Source organism: Scomber japonicus, chromosome 10 (assembly GCF_027409825.1).
Source record: "Scomber japonicus isolate fScoJap1 chromosome 10, fScoJap1.pri, whole genome shotgun sequence".
Classification (NCBI taxonomy): Eukaryota; Metazoa; Chordata; class Actinopteri; order Scombriformes; family Scombridae; genus Scomber; species Scomber japonicus.
In genome coordinates, this window is record NC_070587.1 from 8,756,935 (window position 1) to 8,774,949 (window position 18,015).

Here is an 18,015-nt window from a genome sequence, read left to right on the forward strand (position 1 = left end):
GGTCAATTTCTGGAATGAAGTCTGTCCCTTGTCTCCTGCCCTTGCAGTGATCTGATGCGACTGGATGGAGTTCAGAGGGAAGGGTAATATCTGAGAGCCCAACAGAGACAGAGCAGAGCTGATGTTTCTGAATCACTGGGTCAGTGGGTCAGACATCACTGGACATCCAGAGAGTCAATGGACTCTCCGTGTTTCTCAGAGCTCCCGAGGAATGGCTCATCATTGCCAAATGCAGCTGTGAAAACACGATTGGCTCAGCAACACACATGCAAACACTCACAAACACACTCACACACTCTCACACACACACATACACACACTCACACACTCACACACACACACACACACACACACACACACACACACACACACACACACACAGGGAGTGTGAGCCCCTCTGAGAGTTGCACACATGGAGCACAGACCCTCTGATACATAGAGCAGGTACCTAGAGACTGAGGCTGTGTTTAAACTCCATTACCAGCACAGTCTCTCTAATTAAACTAATGTTTTAATTAGGATTTGGACAGTCAGAAAAGAGGAGGGATAATAACGTTCATTAGCCAAAAGAGAGTGTGGTTTTCAGATGACTCCCAGTCCCATCTATACACTATGCCTGGTGGATGGCTTTGTGTTGATCTGCGATTGACTCTTCACAGTGCATTAAGTGTTATGCAGGTGGGATTTACATATACAGTAAAGGACCTGATGGGCATAATAGACTGCTGATTAAAATCCATCAATACAGAAATCATTGGCATCTCCTGGAACATCCTGGAGGTGATGGTGGTGATATGGGTGTGGGGGTTGCATAATAACATCTAAAAATCTACTTTTCAATTTAATTTGAAGAAAGAAATTGTGAGTGTAAGGACACGGTAAGAAAAGCAGAAGTGACAGAAGATTATGGAAGAGGAAGAAATAGCAAAAATCTACCCAAACACGAATAAAAGCTTTGTGATTGGTGAAAATGATAGACTAGTGAATATTTTGTGGAAGGAAGGCAATTCAAGGTTTGTGTTTTGTCACAGTACTGACTTGAATACAAAGAATACAAATTAACATTCCTTCTCTCTCTCTCTCTCTCTCTCTCTCTCTCTGTCTCTCTTTCTTTACTCTTCTCTCAGCGGCAGATGGCGTGCCGGTCCAGAAGGATGGGGAGCAGGTAAGTCTTCAGCGATCCCTCTGACTCACCCTTCCTCCAGACTTCTTCTGAAAGTGGACTGATTGCCACTCCACCTGAGGAACCAACATGGCTGCTGACTTAAAACCAGTTTCACAGGCAGCTACATGATGAGCTATTGCTTTTAGACACAGCTCACCCTACTACTGTAGCTCTCTGTAACTCAAGGTGCCAGTGCTTATGCTAGTAGATTAGTTAAGCGTCAATGTCAGTGGCTTAACTTCCACTACACCACTCTGCCCAAGATGGGGTGGCGTAGCTGGAAGAATGAATAATCGGCGGTTTTCAGTTGGCTCATCGCTGTCACTATAATGTCTGTTGCTTGCTGTCCATGTGAAAGAGTCACTGCTCAGTGCTGCTTCAGAGCAAAACAGCAAAGGAATCACTCCCTGTTTCTCCAACTTTATACTCAACATTACTACATCCTCTCATCTCCTGCTGCTAAACTGATCCCCTGTTCTAAAGTGATCCATCTGAGACAGGACATAGGAGAGGGAACCATTTTGGACTGAAATGTAGAGAACTCTACTTTTCCACCAAATGCACTGTGGACTGATTCCATCATTTATTTATGCATCGTGCCCCAGAATGCCCTTCGGAGGAAAAAAAAAGCCACAGCCACAAATACACATGCGTACACACACACACACACACACACACACACACACACACACACACAGACACACACACACATCAGTGTTGTCAGGGCTATTGGAAGGAACGTTGGAAAAGCTGCTTCAAGGGGCCCAGCTCTGCCACTCAAGTGTGTTAAATCTCTCATCACACCCACTCCTGTGGAGGGAGAGCAAGAAAGAGAGTGAGAGATGAGCAGAGAGCCAGTGAGGGAGGAAGCGGGAGCAAAGAATAGACTTACAAGAAAAAGAAGGAGTGAAAAAAAAGAACGCAAAGAGGCTGATATCGATTAACATGAGCTATCAGCGTACACGCTGGATGTACAGTAGCTGATGGAGATAGTGAATGCTACCCTGTTAGCTGCTCTCACATTGTGTCAGTTAGCATTGAATTATAGACTCCTTTACATTTTACAATCTGTTGACCATTAGTGGAAAGTAACAGTATATTTAATCAATCATTTACTATGCTTATAGTTTTGAGGTATTTAAGTATTTACACTTTCTGGGTTTTTTTTAATTCTACTCCACTACATTTCAGATGGAAATATTATACTTTTTACTCCACTAGTCCTACATTTATTTGACATCTTAAATTATAAATTACTCAGATTACGCAGATTAAGAAAAATATAATCATCTTAAAACACATGATTAATTGTAGATTAAATTTAACAACACTATGTAAAGTAATTCACATCAGCTTCATTGCAAACAGCTACAACATTATTATCAAGTCAAGTCTATTTTATTTGTATAGCGCCAAATTAACAGGGCACTTTTCATATACAGCAAGTCTAGACCATACTCTTTCATTTACATAGACCCAACATTAGTAAGCACTTGGCAACAGTGGCAAGGAAAAACTCCCCTTTAAAGGGAAGAAACCTCAAGCAAAACTGCGCTCTAGGTGTGCGGGCCATTGGCCTTGACTGGTTGGGTTAAGAGAAAAAGAGGGAGGAGAAAAGGGGAGAGAGACACAGAGAAGCACAACAACAACAATAACAACAATGAAACGACTGCCTGCAGTTACAGTCAGCAGGCGGTCTGCAACCGAAGGTCACCTGCGAGATGAGAAAGCACAAACCCCTGGGGAAGATGCCAAGTTAGAAACATGCATTAATGGGGCATGAATGCCCACAGATGGAGAGGGAAAGGAGGAGAGAGCAGCTCAGTGCATCATGGGAAGTCCTCCAGTAGCCTAGAGCTATAGCAGCATAACTAGAGGCTGATACAAGGCAAGCCTGAGCCGACCCGAACTATAAGGTTTATAAAACAGGAACGTTTTCAGCCTGCTCTTAAATGTAGTGTGGTTTTACAAAAGTTGCGTGCTGGACTATTTAAGTTATTCTGTTTTAAATTAAAAACTACCTGCTCAGTATTAAAGACAACATACAGACACAGTTTGCAACTAGCTGATAAACATAGTCGAGTATTTAGCAGCTAAAAAGCCAGATATTTATCTCAGGAGTTGGTAGTGACCAACTAAAGCTAGAAGAGAGCAAATATTGGACTTACATTCACCAAATAGCTCAAAACACGACTCCAAATGAAAGATAATGTTGCTCCATAAATGCTGGATGTGAAAATAAGCAACCGTTTGCTTACATGATAAAAATATCTTAAAAGTGATGATGTGTAAATGTTGTGTTGTTTCAGTTGCCCCAAGTGGCAAAAAATCAGTTATTGCAAGTTTACGTAAGGGATCTGAGTGCTTCTTCCACCAAACAAACATTTACAAAAGAAAATCACGTTCGCCTTTGGGACAGGCTTGGAAATAAAATCAACTCTATTCTGTTGAGAAAAACACACATGGACAGGATATGTGTGATGTCAGGGAGAAGTGACATATTTTCAGTCTGTTGGATTGCTAATTTATGTTTGCTCAGCCTCAGCTGTGTGTTTATTGACAGGAAGGTGAAAACATTTCAGCACCGCCAGTAGCCCACCAGTGTCCCCGGTCTAGTTAGTGTCAGTCCAGCTGATAGAGAGAAGCGGTGTGGCAGAAACTGCTCATCTCCTTTGTCCCCAGCATCTGTCTGTACACATACACACACACACACACACACACACACACACACACTGCAGACACTCCTCTTCCTCCTGTTAGCCTCAGTCCCCTGTCTGTCTGCAGCATCAGATAGCATTCGACAGAGCACTGACATCACGGTCTCGCTCACGCACACACACATACACACACATAGACACACACACAATTTTACCGCTGGCTTTCAGTGTTTTTGGCTGCACATGTAACTAGAGAGGAGATTCATTCATCCGTAGCGTATTCACTCTGCTATACATAACTACACAAATATAAACTGATCCCTGTTTAATCCCCTCCCTCCTCCCTGTCATTCTGGTCCTTGACTCTTGCCTTCTTCGTTCCTGGAAAATCCTGTGTCTCCTCTCTCCTGTCTCTTCTCTTAATTTCTTTATCTTCCTCTGCATGTCCAACGTGCAATCCCCACACCTCCTCCTCTCCTTGTCTTCTCCCATCTCCCACCCATGCATGTCAATGTTCTCTCTGTCCTGTCACTCTCTTACTCTTTCCCCATCCCTCTCTCCTCCTCTTTCTCTTCCTCAGCATGGACGTTCAGAATTTTCATGGGAAGGAATCAATGTAAGTGTTGTGACACCATTCCTTCATCTACTACTTTTTCTTTCTCTACCTATTTGTTTCTTTCACCTGTTTTAATTTAACTCACCCTTTAGTGATCAGCACCACCTCCCCCACCTCTCTCCACCCTCACCTCAGCCTTACAGTCGATCTCTTTCAGTTTATTGTAGAGAGCACTATCAGAATCACTCACTGGTGAGGAATAAAAAACGTACACAGTAACTTGGAATCAGGATTTGGGTAATGCAGATTTTCTCTTTTGTATTAACCCAACATCTCTATCACTTCTCTCCACTCACCCCTCTCTAACACACACTGTCTCAATGTCTTCGTGTGCCCTGCCACACCTCCCATACTATCCTTCTCTCCACGCTTTTCCCCTTCCTCCATTCCTTTCTCTTTTATCCCTCTAGCTGTCAATGGAAGACACAACATCGATCCTGCCTCGACTCAAGAGGAACTCAAACGCCTACGGCATCGGAGCTTTGGCTAAGTCTTCTCTGTCAGGTGTGTCAGGTGTGTGTCTGTGCTGTAACTGGTAAACTGACCCCATGTTGGCTCCATCCTCCCCGGGCACTGGAGTCAACATGGTACCCAAAATGGGTTCCCCTGTATCACTTCCTCTCCACATTGTGATAACACTAGTCAATGGCTCCGTGTGAGTCATTGATGGAATGAATTCAGCCTGAAAACACAACACACACAGAGTGCATCATCATACAGCTTGTTGGTCTAAGAAAAGGTGAGTGGTGAGTGGGAAGTGTAGTTATTCATGTTAAGTGGTTGTGATATTGGTCTTTGTGGTGTCCTGAATAAGTATTAGTTTGGATGTTCTGAACCATGTAAAGTGTTGTGTTGAACAGTTAAATGCAGTGTAGTGAAGTGTTTTCTTTCAGTGCAGTGTGCTTGGTTAAATCCAGCTGTTTTGTGCAGTGCAGTTTATTTGAGTGCAGTTAAATGTATTTCGGTACAGTGCAGTGGAGTGCAGCTGCTGCACTGTGTGGTGTGGTACTGATTTGTCCCATAATGTATTCCTATAATTTATTCATAAATATCATCTCCATGTGCCACCATCAGAGAGAATCCAACATCCAGGGATTTACAGTTTGTGTTATCATGTGCTGGTCACATGAAATATGGAGCACAGCCATTATGCAGATATCAGCTGGTATGAGCTCAGAAGCAGGAAAGGAATTTCTTTTTTTCCTTTTTTAAAAAATGTGCGTTCAGCAGTGTTTGCATGAGTCAAGTTTTAAGATAGGCAGGGAGGAGTAAGAGCGTAGTGTTATGCTTATGCAGCGCAGCTTAGCAGAGGTGTGAAAGCAATCATGTCAACAAGCCAACCTCTCATTACTCATGCCACACAGCCACCTCACCCCAATTAACCTCTTCCACTCCATGACGCACCTTCATCAGACAAGACACATCCATTCCCTCCTCTCCTCCCCACAGTCTGTACATTAGACACATGAATGTCACCTCCACAACCTTTGTCATTTAGCTATTCTCATAATCCATGTTCATGAGGACCCTCATTTAACTTTGAATAATAGGATTCAACTGATATGGGATTTTTAATACTGGTTCGTTTTTATATGAAGCTGCAAAAGCTGATATTTTATGACAGTATTCAATATTGAAAGAATTTGACATTAATACGTCCGCAGAACCCACAAGTTAATAGTTTTTTATTTGGTATCACCTAGAGCTGTAGGCCACTTACTGTATCAAAAACAAATGTAAAAAAAATATTACTAATAAATACATCAAAATTACAGTTGTATGAACCTTAGGATTTAGATCCAGTTCAAGTCAATTTCTATTATTATTATCAACTCAACAATAAAGATGTGACAAAAATTTAATTCATCATATTTGAAGTAATGATTGAATACTTACCTCTACCAGCTGCAAAACCAGTTTATCAGTCTCACCTTGTTTGGTATCCATATTTTCACATCCCACCACAGCTTCCATGACCAAACAGCAATACCCACTTGATAATAACATATCTATCTTATGTCTTTCCCTCCCTCTTTTCTTCTATTTGTCCATCCTCTGCTCCCAACACGTTTTCCGGTCTCTTCTCCATCTTTCCTCTCATTTTTCTACAAACACCTCACACTCTTGTTTTGAACATCCTCTCTCCTTCTGGTCCCTCCGTTTTCTGTCCTTTTCCTTTTCCCACCACCAGGAGTGTCCCGTACCATGAAGGAGAGAGTGACCAAGCCCACAGCCATGGCTCAGGGTCGTGTCGCCCACATGATTGAATGGCAAAACTGGGGCATGCAGACAGTGGGTGCAGGGGGCGTCCTACAGCCCCGCATCACCACCCAGGAGCGGGAAGAGGAGCGGCGGCTGGAGAACGACGCTTACAGTGACCTCAGTGATGGAGAGAAAGAGGCCCGTTTTGCGGCAGGTTGGGAAAAAAGCTCCACAGATCCTGTTAACTGTCATCAACAGAATTATGTGCTCATCGCCTCACATGCTGGGATTTATTCCAATTATTCAGCCAATTAAGCATGATTCAGGTCCTCACCATAATCCTGTCCTGTCCTCTGTGTTTTGACCTCAGGTATCTTGCAACAGTTTGCGATCTCGGAGGCAACGCTCATGGCCTGGACATCGATGGACGGAGAGAGCCCACGGTCGGGTTCAAACCAGGGCAGTGTGGCTCATCTGAGCGAGGTCAACCAGGAGAGCATCACCAGTCGAGGTAAAGAACTACAAACATGACAGCAACTCCAATTCAAAGTAACTTGTGTTGCACGATTTAACAGTCATTACATGTCATTGAGTTAAAGATTATGTAACGAGGAAAGGAAGGAAGCCAGGAAACCCCAGACCAAGGTTTTGAACATAAGGTCAAGCTGTTAAAGGAATAGGTCGACCTTTTTAGTAAATATGCTTCTTCACTTTCTTGACTAGATGAGATCGATATATCTGTCTGTTCAATTTGCTACCAGACAGTTAGTGTATCTTAGGCAACAAGGCAAAAAAAGTATCTACCAGAACTACTAAAGCTCAGTAATTCATCCACAGAAAACTAACAAAAATCTATAATATTACAGTTTTTCTCCATTGCATGAGAACAAGAAATGCAACTATGCTCACAATACTGAAAACCTGAAGCTCATGAATCAATAAGACTCCAGACTGCTTAAAAATGAGCACAATCTTATTGCTGTCTCTCAAAGTAGTAATTCTAAATCACATTGTTTCAAAATCATTTTATGTATGAGAGCATAAAAGAGGCTTGAGGTGACCTCGACTGTGTTTGGGAGGGGGGGACTCATAGTGTTTGTGTCAATTTATTTGATATATTTACAGTATTGTATTACAATATGGCAACAGTCTCCATACTGTGTATGTCATAAAATGACAACCTATTTTGGGACAAAACAAACAAACAAACAAACAAACACAACTTTAAAAACGGGGATAGGAAACAAATTTCATATGAGTATGTAACATGGACAAAACATATATAAATAGTATTTTGATGATGAGTGTTTTAAATTGATCACACCATTGTTTCACTGATGCTCTGCAAAAGATATCGTATGATAGCTGTGTGTATTGATTTGTGGGAAGAGTCAGCTTTGAGAAGAGAGAACATGGTTTTGAGTGCAATATTTCATTTTACATGAGTATGAATATTTGGTTGTGAGTTTTAGAGTTTTGAGACATTAAGCAACAATTTCAGAAAACGTATTTGTTCGAATGATTAAGAACACAGGGCACATACACAGCGGACCCCAGTTGGAATCTCGGCCAGCGGTCCATTGCTGCATGTCACACACACACACACACACACACCCGCCTGTGATTTCCTGTCTCTCTACTGCTAATGAAGGGGTCTATGCCAGAAAAGAATCTTTAAAAAAAAAATTATTGGGAAAACTATGGGCATAAGTTGCTGTTTTACAGGGAGTTATGTCTTACCAAGAGTAGTGACTACCCAAAGTCTCCACTGGTTGCCTGGAAACCTCATAATGATGACAAAGTTGCTGCACCCTGCAAAAGAAATAGTTAAGCGTTCAACTCCTTTTGAACTGCAACTTGCGGTTTGACTCCATTTTTTAAGGATTAAACAAACAAGAATGTGTTCATTTATGAGCTTTAGAGCTGTTGGTGGTGGATTTTGACATCTTTGGACTGAGCCAGCTGTTTCTAGTCTTTATGCTAAGCTAAGCTAACAGGCTGCTAGCGGTATCCTCATATTTACTGTATGGATGATCTTCTCGTCTGATTATAAAACATTGCATTTAATTTAATTAACACCATACTATAATGATATTTTGCATACAGTTAATAAAATATATATTTAGAAAACTGATGTATAGCCAACAAGCATTAAAACAGCCTTTACAAATGTTAGTATTTGTGTAGGCAAAGATAAGCAGCTTGTGGTATAGCATGTGTCATGTTGCTTAGTAATGTGAACATATCATCCCATCTCCTCTCTCTGGGCTGGAGGGTTAAGCTCATTAATTTTCACATTTTCCAACATCTCACACTGTGCTTTGTTGTTGTAAGATAAACCTCCTTAAGGGTATGATGCTTCATTAATGCATGATTTGCATCAAATTATCTCATCATTTTTTAAGATTGCTAATTTTTTAGGGTGAAAATGTGTGGCTTTGTGTGTATACTCTTGAGCCCTGTTTATGTCCTCCTGATGGAAAGAGAAATTGCACAAAGTCAAGGCTGCATTATATGGTTTGACACAAGTGATGAATCAACAGTTTAAGGTGTGCCAGCGTTCTGTAGCCTATTCAGTACATCACGGAGAGTTTCTGTCATAACACTGATCCAGCCAGTGTGGAGATTTTTCTGCTGAGTGTTTTGGTTTAGCTCTAAGACAAACATACTTCCTCTGTTCAGCAGGAAAGATCAAACCCAAAATTCAATCCAAATCTGATTGAGTCTGCTATACTTAAAACGTCTCTTAATTGTGTGATAACAGTTGAAACCAGATTAGCTAAACACAATTAAAGGTTATTCTTTAAACCTTAAAATGATATCACCACAGGCTGAATTGCTGGTCATTAGGGGCTGGATGTTAAGCAGTTTACCCTATAATTATGCTGCAATAAAATGCTTTTGTTTTTTTCCATTTGGTTACAGCAAAGCTCTTAGCATCAGGATTTACTTTTTAAGTTTTTGACTTTATAAGATGATTCAGTCTATTGTGCTCTTTGCCACTGGAACTTGATCAAAACTATAATATCTTCTTCCTGTTACAAGCTGCTGTCTTTTTCATTTTTTTTTTTACAGATCAAATGTTGCATCACTCCTCAGCAGAGGTGTGGCCTCATACATATGTCTCCCAGGGACACTACTGCCTCTCCTCCTCTGATGCCTGGGAGCCGATCAACAATGATCCCTCCGGTGTAGCATCTCCCCCTGCTGGCTCCTACGTTATGGGGACTGATGGGTATGATGGGCAGGCAGCAGCGCACTTCCTGTCGCAGCAACAGCAGCAGCAGTTCAGTCTCCAGCAGCAGAATCAACTTCAACAGCTGCAGCAGATCCAACAGATCCAGCACTACCAGCAACAGCAGCTCCTGCAGTATCAGCAACAGCAGGTGCAAGGATACAACATGTAACAAGGGGTTGAGATTTGGTCTGTGAGCACATGTACTGTTCGCTCCACTGTAACAATGCATAAAGCACCTGAGCTATCACGATGATCAGGAGGGTAATTTCACAGCAGAGACAGGTGGTGCCAAAATATTGTCAGTGTCAGGTAGAAACCTTTTAGTTCCAGGTTCATGTTCCATTCAAGGTTCAACTTCGATTCGAGGTTTACATGGTCCTCCATATCTTCAGAAATCTTTTTAAGTGTATGAAAGAGTTTCAAAACCAACTAGATAAACTTAAAATATCAATCAAAGTCACTCTGCTCAAAAGAAATGCTGTTTTTATGGCTCCATAAGACATGTTGTAAAATAACTGGGATATTATAAGCAAATCTTTGTTTTACGAGTCCCACGCTTTCCTGAAATGTCTTAGTGAGGATGTGAAATAACTGTTAATTAATGATAATGTTTTTGGAAAAGAATATAGTGGTTTGGTATTAATTATTTAAAAAAACCCATTTAATTAATTGCTATTATAGCCTAAAAAAACACAGCAAGTAAGCTCAAAGTGCTCAAATGTAAAATTTGTCAGATAAGTATACGACTGAACACAGAGTAAAGAGAGAGTAAAGTTTCTTATAATAGAGGAATAATGAATGAATATTTACTTTTCTAGTAATAACTGCTCATAAACTCAGCAGGACTGACTGAATTCAAAATGACTTTCTCAGTTACGTGCATCCAAGAGAAGCATTTGTTTTAGCTTTAAACAGCCTCAGTCTCATGTATTTATCAAAAAGCTGTTTATCTCTTTATGTACAAACTAAAGTCGTATTGATCAGAGTCAAAGTCAGCAAATGTCCACTTGATAATCTATTCCTTTCCTGGACTACATTCTTGGCTGCCAACACCAGTCTTTGGGCCTGATTTACTAAGATCCCAAATAGTGGGTACTAAATTGCGTGCACAGTGCAATAGATTGCGCATTTCATTTGCATGCGTTTTGCGGGTGATCTACTAAGAATAACTGCGTAAATGAAAACAGGTGCAACAGGATGGAGACAGCAGTATTTAAATGAGGGTTTTGTGTCTGAATGGAGAGTTTGAACGAGCAGAAAGCTGCAAGCGCAAAATGAAATGTGATCAGGTTCTAGTGGAAGAGGTTAACAAATATATTGAGTTATAAAAAAAAACTAATATTACCAGAAAAAACGACATATGGGAGAGTATTTGTGACAAAGTCAATGCTAGTGCTTAGTAACTAATGCTTAGTAAAACCAAAAATATTCCAAATATTAACACTTGTGGAAAAAATCCGTCCTGACGCAAACCTCAGTGCGCTGCGTTAGTAGATCAGCTTGCACATTTTTTGCGGGTGATGTCAAGTTTGCACACGTTTTTACACACGCAGACCTTTAGTAAATCAGGCCCTTAGTGTATTATTACAAACTGCTTGACATTGTGGTTAAAGGTTACAACAAGCAACAGATGTCAGGCCTTCCTCTAACTCTTCCTCCTCACCCTCACTTCTTCTGATCACAGTCTCATCTTTCTGTTTCCAGTCGCTGGAGCACAGGCTGCACAGTGCCAACCACTCTTTGCAAGCAACACCCAACAGCACCATCCACAGTTTGGTCCATCAGGTTCACCCACCGCTGGTTGATTTATGGAACACCGGGCAGATGGAGGCCTTTCAGACAGAGGCAGGAGGCTTCATGGGTGTGGCAGCAGTAGTGGAGCCGAGTCTCTGCGTTCCCTCTGGAGACGAGATGATAGGAACAGAACACTCTCCGCTACTAGAGCAACAGGAGGACGAGGAGGTCAAGGTGAGGGTTTGATTACAAAAAAATTACATTATCAGTGATTAAAGGACGAGTTCACAATTTTTCAGGTATGTCTTAATACAATAGTTAGGACCCAAATGAACATTGAAATAAGGTTTTCTTGCCATAATAATTCCTACTGTTCATACTTGCTTCATAATGCTCGTACAGTGTAAGTGGTGGGGGCCAAAATCCACAGGCATCCTGTGCAAAACTGTATTTAAAAGTTTGTCTGATGCTAATATGAAGCTTTGGCTGTTAGTGAAATTAAGTGGATATCTTTCAGCATTACACTGTTTTCATTGCTGTTCTTCCACCGTACCTCATATACACTTTCAATGCATTTTTGCACAAAATTACTGTGTGACCCCCACCACTTACAGCAGGGTGTGGCTGTGGCTCAGGAGGTAGACTGGGTTGTCCACTTATCAAGAGTGGGTGTTCAATCCCTGGCTCCTCAAGTCTGTATGTTGAAATGTCCTTGGGCAAGATACTGAACCCTAAACTGTTTCTGATGACTGTGCCAGTGGTGAGTAAGTGTGTGTATTAGATTAGATCCTGATGGGCAGGTTGGCATTTTGCATGGCAGCAGCTTCAGCAATCAGCGCATGAATGGATGAAAGTTGACATGTATTGTAAAGCGCTTCGAGTGGCCAGAAGACAAGAGAGGTGTTTTAACTATACAGTCCAATAACCATTTCAAGTGGATCTTATTAGCCACTATGGGCAGGAGGAATGATTACAGCCTCTTTCAGTGTTCGTATGAGCACCTGACTGTTGTTGTAAGACCGACTTGAAAGACAGACTTGAAAACGTATCATTTAATATTTAACCTGTGAAGTGAAGAGCGACCACTTACATGATCCTACTGGTTGTATTCCATGAACTACACATCATGTATCATTTACATTATTTATTCTCCAAATCATCCTTTAAGTTTTAAAGATGAATTTCCAGCCATGTAAGCAGCTATAGCCGTGTTTCAATGTCTGCCAGTGTCGTAAGAACGACTGCTGAAACTTTATTATTAAGTAATTTATAAAGTAATAATACCAAACATTCTCTGTTTCCATATTCATATTTTTGTGTTTTGGACTGTCACTTGGACAAAACAAGCAATTTGAAAACATTGCTGTGTGCTCTGGGAATTTGTGGCGGGCATTCTTCTTTATTTTATGACTCAGATATCTTCAATGTTTAAACTTCCTGAACCCACCAACAAGAAACAGCTTTTAAGAACGTCCCTGCTCGCAACTACTATACATCACCATGTGACAGTGATTTCATTGAAGGAGATGAATAAAAAAAACAATATGAGCCAACAAATATTGAATGTGATGCAGCTGTCAAAACAATCTCACCACAAGGTCACTTTTTTCCGAATGAGGTCAAGAATGAACTTTAAATGTCAAGTTTAAGACAAAGCAGATGAGATGTCCTTGACATGCTCCTACTGAGCAAACTCCATCTGCTTAGGAAGATTGTGTGATATAAACAAAGGCTCCAGAGCAGCTACAAAATGGACCTCATGGTGAGATTGTTTTGACAAAGTCTATCTCGGCTGATAGTCGTGTGTGTCCTAGTTGACCTTCACATTGGGATATCAGTCGATAAACAGAGGACAGCTGGCAGTACTGTAAATAATATCATATTTGTAGTTGATGGGATACAATCTGCAAAACCACCAGTATTGATCCTTCTGATATTTTGGTGATTAATTAGCAGTTCATGGTGCAGTGCTAATGCTAAACAGCTACTGTTTGTGACCTGGGGCGACTGAACCTGCTGTTTGTGTTTCTCTCCGTCTGTCCTGATCAGGAGGAAGAGGTGACACTCTGCTTGGAGCCAGAGACGGCCACGTTGACTCCGCCCACGCAGCAAGGGTATGCCTCCGGTGGCAGTAGTCCAGGGCAACCGCCGTCAGAGCCAATCACAGAGCGGAAGGGCTCCGATGTCACCTCTGGCCTCGTTCAGATGCTAGAAGAGAGGGAAGAGGAGGAGGAGGGGCTGGCCGCTTCCATGGCAACCAACTGAGTTCCTGGCTGTCAAGAGACTCCTTATAACAAACTGACCAGGGAGTCAGCGAGGAATGAACGTAATAATACAATATATATCTATTAATCTGTTCCTTTTCAGGTATCAAGAACACAGTTTTTTTGGTTGTGAGATGAAATGGTGAGAAACAGATTTGAAAGTGGGACTCACAATGAGAGAAGAGCTGATGCAACAAAGGACACCTATTTCTTTGTAAGCCTTACATCCCAAAGGTAAATGAAGAGAAGAGAGTGGTGGAGGAAGAGGAAGAGGAGCGCCAACTGACCATGACATTTCCGTCAGGGAAATTAAACCACTTTGAGATCAAGCAGGGGGAAAGGAAACATGCATGCTTTTTATGAAGACAAGCAACTCGACCCTGTCATCATCTTATAATGGGAAAGAAAATCTAACATAATAAAACATTCTAAGAATAATTTTGTAATAAAGAAAAAAACTAAACAAACAACAAAACAAAACTCTATGTATTAGTGTATTATAATATATAATAGTTTTCCTTCAGGAGAACTACTCTGTTTACAGCTGTTACTCAACATATTAGTGTTTAATCAGAATTTCCCTGTTACATCAAACACACACAGTATACTTTCATAGTCTGAACAATAGCAACCCAAAAAACTTCACAAATGATCAAAGTAAGCTCAGAAAATATTGGCATTTCAGTGAAATGCAGTTTAACCCTCTAAAATATTAATACATACTAATAAATTCTTGTTTGATGTTGTGGCACCAGGATGCCTGAGGCACAACCCAGGGACAGGCCTGACCTGCTGACTGCACACACTAAACACTGCACAGATAAGGATTGTACTGTACGATAGTGTGCTTCCTACTCTGTCTCTCTGTATGCATGTTTCTTCAGAGTACTATGGAGTACCTGTCCTATACAGCACTGTATAGACTTTGCACTGAACCATAGTATCCCAGGTGGGGCCTGTGGCGGGCTTGAGCGGCAAGATTCATGGCGCGAATGACGGAGAAATAAAGACAGAGCTGCATAAGCGAATCTCTTTTGCACTGATGCAATCTAACAGATCTGAGGTTGTCTTTGGACTGTTGACGTTATCCGATTCCCACTCTGAAAGCTTTCAGCACCACTGACAACCAAAACCGAGCCACTTAACAACATGAACCCTCAGCTGCTTTTTCCATAGACATAGTCGTGATAAATTGAGGATGACAACCACTATTTGAATGTACTGGAAGACAGATGGCAGTACATGATCCGAGGCCGTTCTAAACGTTGTTTTTTGATGTCTCTCCGCGGCCCACATGGGAGAGAATCTAACACTTTCTTAAGAAACAAAGATAAACAAGGGATTTTGTGGGAGGGGAGCTGTTGAAAATGGATTCACTGCTGGCTCACCTAGACCACACACACACACACACACACACACACACACACACACATACACACACATACATACACACACACACACACACACACACACACGCATACACACACACACGCATACACACACACACACACACACATAAAACACACTAATATCTAAATTGTAACCAGCAATAGGCAGACAGAACACTGGATTCCCAACAGACCAGTGTCAGCTCTGTCGTATAGATGTAAATAGTCTGAGTATATAAAAATTGATTCTCACTCACAGTCACAACTGTTGTAGTACAGTATGATTTGTTTATTTTTTTACACCTCTAGGTCCCACTTTATTTTGGGATTGCTCTCAACTGCTCACAATTTAGGCCTGAATTTTATTTATTTTTTAAATGTGTACCACCACACAAAGAACAAGCAGAGATCTAAACAGAGGAATGTTTGTGTTGTAAATAAATAGAGCGATCACTCTGGAGGGTGGATCCGTGATCCGTGGGAAACTAATTCAGTAGGTGTTTAGGTTCATAGGGGGAGGTTGTGGTGGGGGGTGGGGGGGTGGTATTATAACCCGTGTGCCACTGAATCAGCCAATCAGGGAACAGAACAGAAGACTAGAAGTGAACACTAGAGCTGAATAGATCGGTGTCTTCCTGCTCATCGTGATTACTGTGAAGCAGCTGCCTGGAGTGTGATAGTGATTATAATGATGTTTGAGGAAGCATGTTTACATTTTTTCTTTACTTCTTTTTTCTTCTTCTTTTGCCTGAGGAAGAGTGGGTGTTTGCCAGCGAGGAGGAGAGTTAAACAGAAACAGTGAAGAGAGACTTTCTGTGCATGACTCACTGACGAACTTTACAACAAAATACAACCACTGTTTTCATCTTTTCTCTGTTGGGGAGCAACTTCTCCTCTCACTTTTATGATTGTGTGAGAACCTTTTAAGATATATACATATATATATATGTGTGTGTGTATATATATACATATATATATATATACAAACATGGTTTAGTGACTTGAATGAATTTATTTATTGATTGATTGCTTCTTTATGCAATGTTGGGACAATGTTTATTTTTCTACTAACTTGTTGAAATCCCTTCCAGTATAAGTTAGGATAGGTGTCATGGTTGTAAAGCAGTCTTGTTTTGTTCTGGTTTTGAGCACTTTACACACAGAAAAGTAAAAACTACCTTGACACCTTGGTGAGAGGTTAGAAGCAGATAGTTTGGCAGCTCTCAAATATAAAGAATAATTTTATTTCACTTGAGGAGTCCCTGTTTAGTGACTCGTGCAGGTCATCAAAACAAAGTAAGAGGGCTCAAAACTGCAAACAGAATGTCTTTACACAATGGCACTAGTCATTTATTTATTGAACTTGGTGGGGAGGAATAATATGACAGCTTGTACAGAGTCTATAATTTCATGTGGGTACCAACCCCTCTGGGAGCAGTATCTTTTTCTTTTATGAGTCAGAGTGTCTCGGTTTTAAAGACGTAACATGGTTGAAGGATTATATCGCTTCATATTTGTTGATGGTAACGACTGCTAGACTTATTTGGGCTTAACAAAAAAAAAAGAGCTATTAGTTCATAAGGAAACATGCATGGACTTGATGAAAAAACAGAAAAGACACTGCTTCGATTCGGGTTCTTTTATTGCTTTTTTCTTTTTTTTGTTTTATCAAAATCTCAATGAATGAATAAATTAATAACAAGAAGCCAAATATATTTCTGTGGATGTTAAGGTTTACTGATCACGTCCTTGTTAACCGACTGGTTTGCAGCTGAGTTTCTCTTTTTGTATAATTCTACTGCCTTCTTCCAAGAGTTTCACTAACTTGTCTGCAGGCATGACGCTCAAATCTGCTTCTGGACCTCTGCCTTTCTCCTTCTCTTTCTCTCTTTCTATTAGTTTTTATCTCGTTTGTGTATTTGTGTCTGTCTGTCAGTGTACAGTAAGTTGTCTGTTGTCTTGTTGGAAGAATCACTGCCTGAAAAAAAAAAAACCTGAAAAAGTTTTCAACCAAAGGGGATTTGAGGCAATCATAGATATAATTTGGAAGTGTGTGACAAACCCCCCCAAAAAAACATCAAAAAAAAAAAAAAATACTGCTGTATAAAATGCTGTGTAAAATTGGATCGCTTCTGTAAAAGTCTGTATAGAATTGGATATATTTATTTGAACTGAGGCAGTGTGTTCACTTGTAACACTCCCACCTATGCATGCTTGTTGGTTGGTTGTCACAGGATGGTTCTTCCAAGTGGTCCCCCACTCCCTACCCCCTTCTCTTCTTCTGTCAGCAACTATCAGTTTCTTCCTGTTTCTCTTCTGTTCCCCCTCTTTTTCCTGCACGACAGAACCTCCCACACCCCTCTGGCTCCTTTATCTGTCCTCTTCTTTTCCTCCGGTGGAGAAAGAGCAAATAAACAAACCAACAAATGGCATTTCTTGTGCATATGTGTGGATATCTCTACACGTTCACCCAGGGGCAGATTTTGTGATTTAGGGACTTAAGGAAAATGCAGGCTTTCTTATTACCCATAGTACCCTTTCTCTAACTGGGAATACTGGTATCAGCGGTTTGAGGAGAAGTACTCAAAACTGTTTTTTATGTAAAATGATTAACACCGCTCACTACAAATACTGCAAAAGTAAAAGTCCAGCATTCAAATGTTTACTTAAAGTGAAGAGGGGTATGATTCAGTCCCTCTAGGATTTCATTTTTGTGACTATTGCATCCAAAAACATTTGATTTTGCAGCAG

General features: G+C 40.9%; 1 protein-coding gene across 2 annotated transcripts; it reads left to right on the plus strand.

Moving 5' to 3' along the window:
- The first annotated feature begins 1,141 nt into the window (after positions 1–1,141).
- Positions 1,142–14,538, plus strand: fam131bb (family with sequence similarity 131 member Bb). 2 transcript variants are annotated; one of them, XM_053326463.1, is made up of 7 exons: positions 1,142–1,165; positions 4,403–4,438; positions 6,630–6,854; positions 7,011–7,151; positions 9,716–10,026; positions 11,583–11,846; positions 13,662–14,538. In XM_053326463.1, the coding sequence occupies exons 3-7, from the start codon at positions 6,644–6,646 to the stop codon at positions 13,875–13,877; spliced, it is 1,143 nt and encodes a 380-aa protein (XP_053182438.1). In that variant the 5' UTR covers positions 1,142–1,165; positions 4,403–4,438; positions 6,630–6,643; the 3' UTR covers positions 13,878–14,538. The 2 variants fall into 2 exon arrangements, with proteins under 2 accessions (XP_053182438.1, XP_053182437.1); XM_053326462.1 differs by lacking the exons at positions 1,142–1,165; positions 4,403–4,438 and adding an exon at positions 4,855–4,951.
- The last annotated feature ends 3,477 nt before the right edge of the window (positions 14,539–18,015 follow it).

What these genes read in the sequence shown, in the direction of transcription:
- fam131bb (XM_053326462.1), top strand. Translation starts at nt 4,855, where the DNA reads ATGGAAGACACAACATCGATCCTGCCTCGACTCAAGAGGAACTCAAAC. An exon ending in TTCTCTGTCAGGTGTGTCAG is followed by an intron (nt 4,952 to 6,629) that starts GTGTGTGTCTGT and finishes TCCCACCACCAG; the next exon opens with GAGTGTCCCGTACCATGAAG. An exon ending in AGAGGCCCGTTTTGCGGCAG is followed by an intron (nt 6,855 to 7,010) that starts GTTGGGAAAAAA and finishes TTTTGACCTCAG; the next exon opens with GTATCTTGCAACAGTTTGCG.